Source organism: Diadema setosum, chromosome 8 (assembly GCF_964275005.1).
Source record: "Diadema setosum chromosome 8, eeDiaSeto1, whole genome shotgun sequence".
NCBI lineage: Eukaryota > Metazoa > Echinodermata > Echinoidea > Diadematoida > Diadematidae > Diadema > Diadema setosum.
In genome coordinates, this window is record NC_092692.1 from 28,311,518 (window position 1) to 28,325,794 (window position 14,277).

A 14,277-nucleotide genomic window follows, 5' to 3' on the forward strand; every position below is an offset into this window, starting at 1 on the left:
TTATTTGTGAAGTTACGGAAGAACACACACACCCTGAATGGAGTGGCGTATCTCGGTACTTCCAGACGGATGCCATAATTACCATGTCCATATCTCTGCCCTCAAACCACCCCCTCCCCCCTCAGACCCGATTCCTTCCATGAACAATGCATATTGATACTTGCATAATACTGTATCCTGACTTGCTTTAATACTTACTGTACAACATCCATTTCATAGTGCACATGTCGAACCAAATTAGCACACTTGTCTGAAAAAAAGTGTACTCCATCATAACAAGCAAGGCTTTACAAACATCATTCAAAGTATGTCACACCCTCACACGCCTTATACATAACCCATTGCCTACCATGACTAAGAAATTTTGAGAAGCTGGAATGTGTCAAGCAGTGATGAAAAAACAAAACAAAAAAATGTTTACACAATGATAGACTTTGTGGCATGCTTGTATAACAAGCTGCACAAATGCAGGAATGCCACATGGGTATACATAAAATGTGGATCGGGAGGGGGGTCTAGGATTCTACTGACTAACTTTGGACACCACAAATATATTTTGAGGCTAGAGTCGCTGATTGGGAGACATACTCAAACTGTTCCTACCTGAGAGGTAATATGTAGACCCACGAAACTAGCGAGGTAAATTCCACTCTAATAAAACCTCCACTCCCATTTCCTTCTCTCGCACTTGATGTCGCCATCACTGGAGCAATAAATCAACTCATACCGCGCCACGCAGAGATGCTGCACTGCCACCACACAAAACAGTAGTGCTTGATAGTACGGTTGTAGGCAATCCAAAAGGACACCCACTTTCATAATTCTTTTAATAGTATGTTCTGTTTGATTATATGAGGAAGTAATTATATCAATTTATGGGAGATTGTGAGGGGATTACAAATTCAGGGGCTAGAAAAGATACATAATCAATGCCTATAAATCATCGGAATCCTTTGTTACTTTTCAGTCTAGACGTGTAGGTTAGGAGCCTTTGGACTTTTCTATTCCAGTACATCATATTCCTTAATACCAAAAGAACAGTATCAGCCAAATATTTCTATACATATGCACAGTAATCATTTCGTCCACGTAACACATCATCACTTTGCAACATTCAGGTTACAAGACGACAATTTCAGTCAGGAATATCTACATGAAAACATTGTAACTTTACATCCATCTTTTTTCTTTCTTGTATATAAACTGTTCTTGCCCCTTTACCTTGTTAAGAAACTTTACATTTTCTAATCAGAAGTCGTTTCAACTCCTAATATGGTGAATAAATACGGTCACTTTTCTCAGAATGCAAATCATAATATCTGTAAATCAGTACATCCTTAAACAAGACCTTGAATACAAAGATTTAACATGTCAGATGAATTGGATAAATTGCAATTATATCCATATATATATAAAACAATTAGTGACTTGGATACATACATCCAACCCATATTTTTGTCCAAACCTGGACAAAAGAAATAGATACCTAACGGATGAATATCTTAGTAGATATCAAACTATCGTTGACTATTCAAACACTTTTGGTTATGTACTTCATAGGTGTGTGTGTGTGTGTTGTATGTATGTGTGCTATTCTTCTCCTATATAATAATCATTATTGTGTGTGTGTGTGTGTGTGTGTGTGTGTGTGTGTGTGTGTGTGAAAGTAGTGGAAATGGGATGAAACCGATGCTTAATAAAACTCTTCTTTTACACCTTAAGAAGTATGTATGTATCCCAAATCAAACACAAAAAAAGGACCTCACTCAATAAGATCAGTCCCACCTATACCGATTCAAATGACAAGGATAGAGGCATTTTCCTACTTATCAGGGATGATATTGAGGTTTGTTAAAAAAATCAGAATTCAAAATTTTCAGGTGATTTTGATACATGCAAAAAGCAAAATGTGAATAGACGTGGAAAAAGAAATCTGAAATCAGATTTAAATCTACAGAATATCATGCCTGCTTATAAAACTAAGATGCATAACTTGAAAAAGAAAAGTCTTTGCTTTTTTTTTTTTGGTACACCAACAAAGCTGGTTCATGAAACATGTTTGACAATTATTTTATAAAAGAATATGAAACTACAGATCTGGCGCATTTGTTACATCTTTCACTTAATTTGTCTATTAAAGCACCTGGTCTTATCTGAGTAATATGAGTGAGAATAATCATATCATGAAATGTTGAATGAGCAGCTTAGGTACACAGCATTCATGAAAATGGAATATAGGCATAAAGCAGACGGAATTATCTTTGTACACTATAATATGTCGCTTTTATTCTCGATAATCATAACCATTTTGGCTTTTGCTCCCCCATCCTACCAAAACTGCAAACAAATTCATCTATGACCTCGTATGGATACAATGTCACATTTCTCGCTTTTTCTTTTCCCCTTTCTAAACTTGAAAGACCATGTCATACGTACTGGTGCATAAGAAGCAGCTTTTGAGAGTCTGCCTTTAAAGGGGTCAACCGTTCAAGAAGAGGTCACTTTGGGCTAGAAAAGGGTAGTGGACACAGAGTGAGTGGGGGACAGGAAGAAGTGGTCACTGGGCAGCATCCTCTTTGTCCAGGTGCGAGAACCTTGAGACAAGATTTAGCCCTTGCCTTTGTCCAGTCCCAAGTGACCGAAAGGAATAGCCGAACCAAAAGCCTTCCCCTCACTCGACCCCTATCTGACTCCTGCAGAGCACCCTAGTGCTCAAACGTCCTCCTTCTATTCACGAATCAAAACATCAGGGTGACCAAACTAATCTTTACAAATGACACTGCTTTCTCGTGACAGACAAACACTCGCACAAACACACACACACATATATATATTATATATGCTCATCAGACTTTGGCTTTCAGTTTTGCATCATACATTCAAGAAAAGATGCACAGTTCCTGAAGTACAGCATAGCAAAGGGTACATGACAGTTGTGGGATAGGTCACAGTGTGATATCACAAACTTGGGTTTTAAAACACTTTATGAATAGGTTTGTCTTTCCGTATTCATTCTTCATACATATATATGAGGAAACCATTTTCATTTTGCAACATTTTCTTCATCCTTGTCTATTTCTGGCCGACAGGAGGAGTGTCGGCTTGTCGATTTCTGTTTTGGAGTCAATCACTATGAACACGTATAGTACGGAAGGTACATTCTTTCTACACCTCACAAGAGGTGACGACGGCACGAGATTTCTGCTGATGATGTCAAAATGGAGGGATGAGTCTTGCTCCTGCGAACGACGGCCTCACCGTCTCCTAGTACGCCGGCGCCTGGTACTGTGGCTGTGACGGTTCCGTGTCGGGCTTCGCCGAGTCGAAGGGCGGCTGCTGGTAGGAGTCGTTGCCCACGCTGGTGGCGCCGCCGGGATACGGCGTCGGCTGGTCGGTGGGCTCGAAGCTAGGTGCAAATGCAGACTGGGAGCCCTGCCGGAACTTCATGAAGGCCAGCACAGTCAGCAATGCCTGTGGGCGGGAATGACACAAACAAGAACCTCACATTCAACTGAGTATGTTCACATGTCTTATAAAGGCTCTACCGCCTTGGGACAGTGTAGCATAAATGTATCCACCACACACAAAAATTGCACCCTAACCTTTACTAAATAAAGTCGTAATTAAAAAATGCAAAACTTAGTCTTTTTAAATTACATTTGTCAACTTGCACTCAGTTTGCAGTTGACACCAGCTAATGTCACTGTGCAAGAGGCACATTTTTTTTTCCCACTGTCTTCTTTGTATGAGTAACATTTTTCTCATCATTTCAATGTATGAAAAAGAATTGGATTCAACTTATTATCCTTCGATACTCAAAACTCTTTGCTGATCTACCTCTTGAGAGAGCGCTATGCACCATTTGCTCCCACTATTCACAGGAGGCGAGCAAATAGGCATTCCCTCTGCATACTGCGTTGGGCACGAGAGTATTCGGTCCTCAAGTGCGCTTTCAACTAACGTCTCCATGCATGCGTGCCATGTGCAGCAGTGTTGTAGCTCCCCCCCCCCCCCCCCCGATCCTAATGATCATCTCTCCCTGATACTGCGGATACATCCGCTTCAAGAGAAATGTATCGTCTCCATGCCCCATTTGCAAGTAAATCGGAGACTTTGTACTGGCGACACAACTGACGATAGATAAAACGTATGTTTCACTTTGATTCACTGACTTTGCATACCTACTTGACAGTCTATAGATTCTTGTGTGTAAATACATGTAGCAATGTTCAGAAGGACTGACTATCTCTGCTTATCAAAAACATTGATATGCAAAACAAAAATAGCATTCTGCAAAATGTAAAATCATACCTTCGCTATTACAACATGGGAAATTTATGCACAATATACCAACCGTGCTCAATCAAATATATCAGAAAAACATATTTTTCATTAAGTAGTGCTATTGTCAAAGGAAAAAAAAAAACAAAAACATGCACTACATCTGTATATTAACTTTTAAATGAGCACTATAAAAATGCACTCAGCTGGCAGCTCTACAAGATACACAAAATTAGCTCCTTGACAATGTTTCAAATGTACCGTAACCATTAAAATGAGCAAAAAAGATAGAGATTGCAAAAAGGCATTGCTCAGTATTCAGGGCAATTTCATGAACACACATACATACAAACTCCTAGACCTGATGTACAAGCTTAACATACCAAAAAAAAAAAAAAAAAAAGAAAAAAAAAAAAAGAAAAAAAAGGATAGAGTGTACATGTGTATTTTACAAACAATTAAACAACACCACCTGAAAAATGACAAAACAATGAATGAATGAATGATCTATTGGCACTTCCACTACTAGAAAAGGTGGCAACTGTTTCAACGATCCCTTTATGCATCACAGTGGATATCATGCAGAATTGGTGGGACTATAGTGGAATTGCACGGTTATCAGATTTGTTCATGCACGTTTGCATTTACAAGATGGATGACAATGTGTTCCATTGCACATTGGCACACTGTTGGTAGCATTTCAAAATCAACCAGCAGAATTCTCTACTAGCACAAACAAGCACCCTAGTCGGCCAAAGCTCTTATTATTTCATGTGCCACTTGTACTCCATGAAGATGGTACAACTCTGCTGCATTCCCAGCCAACATTCTACATACATGTACATTGTATAATGGTGCACTTGCCCAGCCACGACAGGACAATTTGATTAGCCTCCCACACCAGCACCTTCTCTGAACTCCCAATCGATTGTCACTACGGGAATTCTGACCCCAGAGGTTATTCCCTGGCTCCCGTCTTTTGTGCTAACTTACAGGTGTCATGGTCTCCACCCAACCCTCTTCAACATGCCACGTAGATGTACCTACACAAACACAGGCACACACATACACACACATACACATACATTATTGTACATCTACAAAAATAATAGACTTCAGAAAAACAGAGAAACAAATGTGAAAAGAAAATACAATCAAATTCAAAATGTGGGGAATGGCTCAGGAAATAGAGGTGAATTTATCCGTAATCAATTGGAGTGCCTCTTATTTATTCTACCAGAATTAATTTACAGTGTGTTGCTGAAAGTCTATGAGGCCATTGAATTTCATTTCCACATTTTGCCCAAGATGCAAGCTATAGCAGGTCCACTGGAAATGTGAAAAACTGTTTTACAATAACAACCTAAGGCAAGTTGTGAGGTTCTGATGTATCAAATATGTTTTGAAGAGTCTAGAAAAAGGTCAATGGATATTGACATCTCATTTTTATAAAAACAAAACTATACAAAATTTGTACCTCACACTGTTTTGTGTACGTAGCATACATCCTCACATTCTTCAAATATCTTTGGTACTGTATACATGTACGTCATAAATTTCAGAAGTTTATTTTATTATATTGGGACTCATATGACACTTTTGTGAGTGGTTGAATTTGCAATTGAGAACCACACTGATGAAACAACAAACGAGTATAAAATTCATTTTCAGAAAAAGGAAGTTACCGATTTTAAACCGGGGAGACAATATACAGTGTACGATATAGTTGTGTTAAAGGAGGAAGCACTTTTCACAAGTTCTTCCTTCGCAAGTACACCCACATCAGTTGACTTGCCACAGTCACATAAATAAAAACACTGCAACATATACACAATATACATGTATGATTAGCACAATAGACATGATTCATTTTATACAGTCTTGAGTTATCAAAAATATATCACAGATGACACGTCCCAATTTGTAGTATAACTGCACAAGTGGCATCTATAACCTACATGTACATGTAGTCTGATCCGAAATCTTCATTTTGGTCTGCTGTCCTGACTATTATAATCACCAATTTCCACCAATTTTTTCTGCTCACCAGTTTTATCTTCATATAATGTTGTACATGTAGCATCATGCACATGCATACATCAAGGACTACACTAGTTTGGAAATCTCTATGCACATGGCAAGTTTCATATCTAATACTGATTTCCAAATCGTCGAACATACATGTAATTTCCCCCAAAAGGAGTTCCATATACATACCCATCTCAATAAAAATCTATGAGTATACTTGCTGACTGAAATAATATAATGCATTATATTTTTGTCTTTACACAGGCATACATATTTAACTGTACAACTACAAATTTTTGATGGCAAAATGTGGAAATGCAGTGTATGAGCCTTTCCCTCCATTAGAAAATGCAGAAAGTTGAGGGTACATGCTGTACACAGGAGAAGACATGCTGTGCATAAAATGCAAAATAAATTCCAAACTGGGAATTAGAAACTAAAGTGGTGTTAATCTTACACACAAAATAAGTCTATAAACAGCAAAAAGAATCCAAAGAATGATAATTATAGGAATTATCTATCTACTATCTGCAGAAACTATAGAATGATTGATTCATGTCAACGTAGATCATTCTACTATTTGGGCTCATATTACGAACTATGCATTTGTGCAAATCTGATTGATTCCTAAACATTGTTGTTGTCATTTGTTTGTTTTATGTTTGTTGTTGTTGTTGTTGTTGTTGTTGTTTTTTTTTTTGGGGGGGGGGGGAGGCGGAGGGTCTTATTCAAACCCTGGGCCAGTGATCAAAAATTGATGTCACACCTCCAACTGAATGACAGAATACAATGTAACCACAAGCTGTCTAATGGAATGATTTAAAACCTCATCTGAGAGCTATCATGCCTCAAGGACCTCTTGTAGTAGATTAGACTACCTGTTTGGAGGAGTAATGCAAAGAATGGCATTCTTTTTTTTCTTCAATTCACTACTGACAAGCTACTTTCCATCCGCCTCCCAGATCTTCAACTCCATCCAGTGACCACTTTCAATACCTTCACTGCCATAAATACGTGCACACACATATACATACACACATACACACATGTATATACACACACACATTCCCTCCCGAATCGTGTGCGTTTGACAGTCAAAATGACCTGGAGGGGATGTGAGCGGCTTCTCCGGTTTCAAGATTGCTGACGGAGACGGGCTGAAGAGGTCCGCGCGACACTAATCTAATTACCCGGCTCCCTCCGAAAGATTTACTACGTTCGGGCCGAGTCATAGATGATTCTGCTCATAACTCATCACAGGTTTCGTAGTTCTCGTTGGGGGGGGGGGGGGGGGGGGGGGAGACATCCCTTGCCTGTATTACACATTCATCTCCTCTTGGCCCTGAGCACGCACTCTGCGATGTCAGTGTTTTGTGATTTCAAAGTACAGCAAAAAGACATCTGGGAGTTGGAGTCATCGGGCTGCTCGTATCTTAAAATGCACACTGTGTTTACATGAGAGCAAATGATATACGCCAACACATGTACACACACACATACAGGCGTACACACACACACACACACATACATACACACATACATTGTACAAGCACACAGTAGCTTACTCCATGGACGTACTTGGCGAGTCTCTCTCTGTTTGCGCACCCCCAGGGCTCGGACTGAGTAATGAGGCTTGCACAAGACATTCCTAATTAGCTGCTGTCCGCAACGTACACAGCTAACATGCAAGCACTTCATCGTAATCACAACTTCTCACTGTCTCCAATGTTGTACTTGCCATCCAAATCAGCCTAGCAACTTGTCTCCTTTTGTTTTTTTCAAATCCATCACTGACAAGGATTCTGGGGCCATCTTATGAATTGCACAGTGCAATACAGAATTTATCATTATCAAAGCAAAGCAATACACGCATACATTCTGTGTGGCATTTTTACTGGGAAAATGCTAGAAGCACTTTTTAGGCATTGGCTCATAATTTACGAATTTCATCTGAGTATTTGATTAATCATTTTTGTTATTGCTGGGTTTTTTTTTTCGCAGTTTATTAGCCTAGATTTTCAACTAAAAGCAATTTCTAACATATTCTACACGTAGTAATTTGAAAAGACCGTCAAATTTAACGCAGCAAATCAGTATGGACACCTACAATGTATTTACATTGAGAGGAAAATTTGAGAAAGAAATAAAAAACAGCAACTGGACAAACTGAAAACAGCAATATCTTCAACTGAAAATGGAATTCTACATAATGTTTTTTAAGAGTTGATGACATTCAAAAAGTGTGTTTTTTACTAGAACATCCAAACTCAATGTATGCACACACAACTAAACCCAAAAGCAAGCAAATCTACAATTATATCTACAAACACTAATTACTGATAAAGATAGATATTCTCACACAAAAATTCACATGATACACACAGAAAAAAAGCAGAGTAATAGATCGACAAAAAAAAAAAATGCCCTTTCACCATTGGAGCATGACAATCCCTTTATGATTTTATTTTCTTCTTCTTCTTTTTTTTTTTTTTTTGAAGTCACTTTGACAATGGTGTGGAATCGCAAGTGGCAAGTGTGAGTGTTTCCAGAGATCTATAGCCATCTCAGCACCATTACTGATAAATTTATGCAATTGACAGGTCTACATTGTTCGGGCAGTCACCAGGTGCTTTAAAAAGATTAAGGGCAGAGTGTGTATTGTGCTAGTTTTGATTAAAAAAAGATATATATATATATATATATATATATATATATATATATATATATATATATATATATATATATTGAAACAAGGAAGGAAAAACTGACCAGAAACAATTGTAATAATAAACAGCAAAAACTTTTCGCTGTTTATTATTACAATTGTTTCTGGTCAGTTTTTCCTTCCTTGTTTCAAAATATATTACAAAAAGCTGCATCACTTCGGCGATCCCTCACATTTATTCCAAAGTTGATTTGCATCATTTGGGTTTATGTCAGGTTAATGTGTGTGTGTGTGTGTAGCACACATACACACACTATAGCTTCTGACCACACGAGCAAAGAGAGTTAAGGGTTTGGGACGAACACCCATCTAGGGCTTTCAATAGCTCAGTCGGTAGAGCACCGGTCTAGTAATCCGGAGGTCTCGGGTTCGAATCCCGATGAAAACCCATTTTCTTTGCTCAAAGTTTTCGCTGTTTATATATATATATATATATATATATATATATATATATATATATATATATATATATATATATATATATATATATATATATATATATATATATATACACAGTATGTAGAGGGACTTAGATTGGGCAAACCTCTGCTAATGGCACAAGATAATTAATCCCACAGTATTGCACTTGCATTGCATCTGAAAAGCAATCCAAATCATGATCCAGCTTGCCACCAAAAATTTACTGATATTCTCTTTCTATTAATGGACCTTTGTATGATATGCATCCTCAAAATTTTACCCAAATACAATGTAGGTATAAAACTCTTTAAGTAATACTGCTAAACAGACAAACAAACAAGTTTCAGCAAAAACAAAGATAAGCTCCTTGGGGACAGATTATCAGCTGTCGATGACTAAGAACTACATTGTACTAGCACTTCTAGGAAGTTAACTACACACTTATCAGGGTTATCTGGAACATATTAATAGAGATGACGTACATGTACTTGCGCATGCACTGCATACTCCATCATTAGGCTGCATAAATAAACACACACACACACATACTCAAATGTATAGCTGAGACAAGTGTACATATCAATGGTAACGTCATTAGACATACAGTACACATACACTAGAAGCAAGAAAACACACAGTCACGGGATACGGTAATACATTCACTGAGCTGAGAGATAAATGTCAAGAACCCTTGTGGCAGAGAGGAGGTCCTCTTGCTCCCTCCTCTTCAGTTGCCTGGAAGAGGATGTGCCCTGAAGATGGCCTGGACAAGTAGTGTCGATTAACCCTAACCCCTCTTACCCAAATCTGTCATCCAATTACACAGTTCCTACTGAGGGCACCACCACCACCACCACCAACAACAACAACACCAATATGACAAGGCCCGATGCACTCATCCAATAAGGTGTCCCTACACAACAGCACTTGCACAAGGATTACGCTCCCCGTGTTTCAAACACCATGCAAGGGCATCACAGGAAATGTTGTATTTATCTGATCCTATACAAACAGTACACCACTGATATTCTTTAGGCATGATTTCAGAAGTGAGTTTGATATGCCGTGAGGGTTATGCATGCACTTTGATCAAGGCTTTTTTGTTTGGTTTTTGTTTGGGTTTTTTTTTGTGTGTGTATGTATGTCATATGACAATGAATACATCACACTCCTTGACCTCTTGTATTTCAACATAGTAAGTCACGGTGAAGGATCATATCCATCTATAAACAGGCAGATCATATGCACCCTGACCTGACTCCTTTGTGCTGTGTTCTTGGCAGTGAACAGATTGAAACAAGAGTAGGGTTATACACTTTTGTAGTTCTTCACTGACAACTACAGTACTGTTGACTGGTCTTACTCCTTTTAAGGAATAATCTACTTCAAATATAATGGATTTAGTAAATGCAGAAGTATCAGCAGAACACATGAAAACACAAAGATGATTGTATACATGAAGATAATTCCACAAAGTTTCCTTTCTTGTGTGTGAAAAGTACACAATCTTCAACTTGTTACCGAAATATTGAATGTTATGAGGGTGTAATTTTACCAAACTTCTGAAAGAGTTTTGTCTAGTGCTCTTTTACTAAGCTAGAAAATGAAAATATATTGAATCATCTTTATTTCTTAATATCACTGTCATACTGTGACATCATGAATTGCTGCTGTGTTCTTATTCAGCAATGATGGCACATGGATTGAATTAAAAGTTTAAAAATCTATGACTTTTGAATGGATTCTCAGATTTCCTCAAGCCTCACTAATGTGTTCTATCAAATATTGCTGCATTCACTGAATCCACATATCTAGGGTAAATTTCCCTTTTTAATCATGCAAAGTCAAACACACCTTTGGAATGTTTAAAGTCACACATCCATCAACTCCACGGTTGAGGATGCCGTTTCACTCTAAATGTAGAATCAATCACTTATCCACTCGCTCATGTAATAACATCCATCAACCATGCACTCTTGTCACATACATTATGAACATGCCTTGTAAAGAGAAAATTGCTACAATCAAATAACGTTCTAGGTTTCCACTGCATTCATTTTCAGCAGCTTCTTTCAGGCCTGCTTCAGGACAGGCAAGTTTAATTATGTTCAAGCAAAACAGTGAACTGTTCATACAATGTACAGATTATATGCTGGTATATTTTAGACAGTATGATACATTGTAGCTCTTCCATATTGGGCCTTGCAAATTCAATGTGTCAGTGATGAAATGAGATATGAAGATTGCTAAGACTTTTCAAGAGAGACAGTTAGTGATTTGATTTCCTACCATGGGGACCCCCCCCCCCCCCAAAAAAAAAAAAAAAAAAAAAAGAAATTTTATTACACAAGGCACTTGTAAATTTTGGGAATATTTATTGACTTGTGATTGTCATAAATATTCAAATAATTAGAATAAATGGTGTATATGGTGCATACAGTATACAAGTAGTAAATGGTCATATTAAAGTACGATGTTACAAAATTTTGCAAGAGGTGAAAGATGAGGCACTCTAGGGTTGTAGATGATCACTGGTGCTATCTTAAATAGCCTTAATTTTTCAACATAATGTCAGAAGGAAAGTTGGGTGGGAGAATGTTAGTGGAAGACAACCAGGTACAAGTTTGTACAGCATGAGAAATTCAAACTCAGGCAGGAGAGCCAAAGATTTTGAGAAAGTGGCCTCAAAGCAGGAGAGATGAGTCTCTGTATCCTACTCTCAGGGTGCATGCATGCTCTTAATTGGAAACAAAAGAGGTGCATTTCTCTGCTACTGTACAACACACAAATGACATATATATGATTATGCATACTATTGCGTAACTCACAAACCCTCCCCCCCCAAAAAAAAAACAACAAACAAACAAACAACAACAACAACCAAAAAACAACAAATTGCAGTTATAATGTCTCTTATACATGTGTATAAAGTTTACCAGGCATATAATTTGTTTTCTGTACACAGAATAAGACACAAAATCTATGGATCAAAAACAAAACGACATACATATAATTCCACACATCCCTCATGTCTAATGTCAGCTCAACACTGAAGTGTGGAACAGTCAAAATGCTGTATAACGGTACTTTCCTGGCACAATCCACTGTCGGACAAGGGGCAATGAATTTATGGCAAATGAGGAGAAGGGAAGCTTCATAAAAGAAGAAGAAGAAGAAGAAGAAGAAGAAAGCTGATCATGAGAAAAGAGAAGCGTCTTTGCTTCTTCGGAGCATCTCTGCCAATCTTTGCTGTCCCCCCCTCTCAATCACCTGGTATATAATTCAGGTAATTAATGAATTCGCCAGTTCCTCCAGAAGCTCCAATGCACTGATTAATGTACCACTTCAGTCCCACGACACCTATCCCTCCACGGAGGTAACAATCCATCATTTACTCACAGCACTGAACCCCACCCCACTTTGCTCTTTGGTCACCTAGGACCCTCCGCCACCCCCTTTCCCCCCCCCCCCCCCCATTGCCCTTTGCCGTGCTAGTGTATCTGGAGTTGGGTGAGAAGGTCATGAAGAAACAAAAACAAAAGACAAAAGGACCACATACTGCAAGATGCACTCACCCAGGTTATAATTGAGAAAAAGCTGAAAGCGATGACGGCTTCGTTTGCACTCTTGCCCTGTGAGGGTTTCAGTAGCGGCGACATCGTCACCCACTTGTTTGTCAGGTAGCAGAAGCAGACGAAATACATGAATGTCCACGCCCCTGGGGAAGAAATCGTAATAATCCATTAGCAAACAACGTGGATACTAGATTGCAATCTACTAGATAATCCATCAAGCTTTTAGCTTACAATGTATGTATGTACATGTATTTTACATTATATGCAACAATCAAATTATTACTGAACATACCGGCATTCTTTTGAACTGTGTACTCTTCATACTACTGTAAATGATGAATGTTATTTTTCGGCGTTTGTATTTTCATGAATTTTTTTTTTTTGGGGGGGGGGGGCATTTCTGTAAACCTTGCAAGTCAAAACAAGTCATGAATTTAACAACCTACCAAAATACTGTCCTCCTATTTTGTTGAGTATGAAGTATGAGAGCAATGTGGTACATGCTATTAAAATGCAACATGGACAGGTAGCATCTGCACACGTATGCCTCGCCTACTACACTGTACTGTACACGTACACTAGATGTGCATTTGTATGCATGATTACATGCTGGTGCATGCAAGCTGCACAATATAAATTGTGTCAATGAGATCTTGTGGCACTGTCTCACAACTTCTACCTCTCAAAATATTATGCTCACAACATATTTGCCATCTACAGTTGTCAATTCCTGTTCTAACAGACCTTACTGTGGCAATGTTGCCACAACGTCCAGAGAACAAAATTCCTCTAAATTCTCCAAGGATTTGCTATATTTACAAAGTTACCGCTAATATACAACATATTTGGCTCTGTGAGGGTGAACACATACAATATCAAAATTCACTGCAATAGTATTCATTATACAATGATCATCTCAGTCATATTCAGACCAATTTATACTGTAGAATCACTGCAAAACTTCTTTCACTATGTATATCATGTGGTTGTTTATGTGCCAAACATGCCTTTTACACTGTAAATCAAATCTTTTTCTTTGTTCTGTTTAAATTTTGAACAGAGGTGGCAATCATAAAGCAGTACATACACACTAAATGTACATGTTTAAAGTATGAAGGTGCTCATAAAAAAAAAAAAAAAAAAATACACTGTAACACACTGTATCAACTGGCAGCATTGTATTACACTGTAGATGTACAACATCTGGAACTCTAAAACAAGAATGACAGCCATGTTCTACGACATCAT

The 14,277-nt window shown here is 38.1% G+C and overlaps 1 protein-coding gene and 1 non-coding gene across 2 annotated transcripts in view; one reads left to right on the plus strand and one right to left on the minus strand.

Annotated features, from left to right (window-relative positions):
• Positions 1-2,032: 2,032 nt before the first annotated feature.
• The window catches only part of LOC140231878 (synaptogyrin-3-like), a 33,075-nt gene continuing 20,830 nt past the window's right edge, over positions 2,033-14,277 (minus strand). Inside the window, exons 3-4 of the mRNA XM_072312029.1 lie at positions 13,030-13,172; positions 2,033-3,471 (exon numbers count right to left, since the gene is read on the minus strand). Of these exons, the coding sequence (XP_072168130.1) occupies positions 3,265-3,471; positions 13,030-13,172 (350 nt within the window). The 3' untranslated portion in view covers positions 2,033-3,264. The remainder of the gene's footprint in view (positions 3,472-13,029; positions 13,173-14,277) is intronic.
• Positions 9,349-9,422, plus strand: Trnat-agu (transfer RNA threonine (anticodon AGU)). Its single transcript has one exon. It is a non-coding gene; the product is annotated as a tRNA-Thr (tRNA).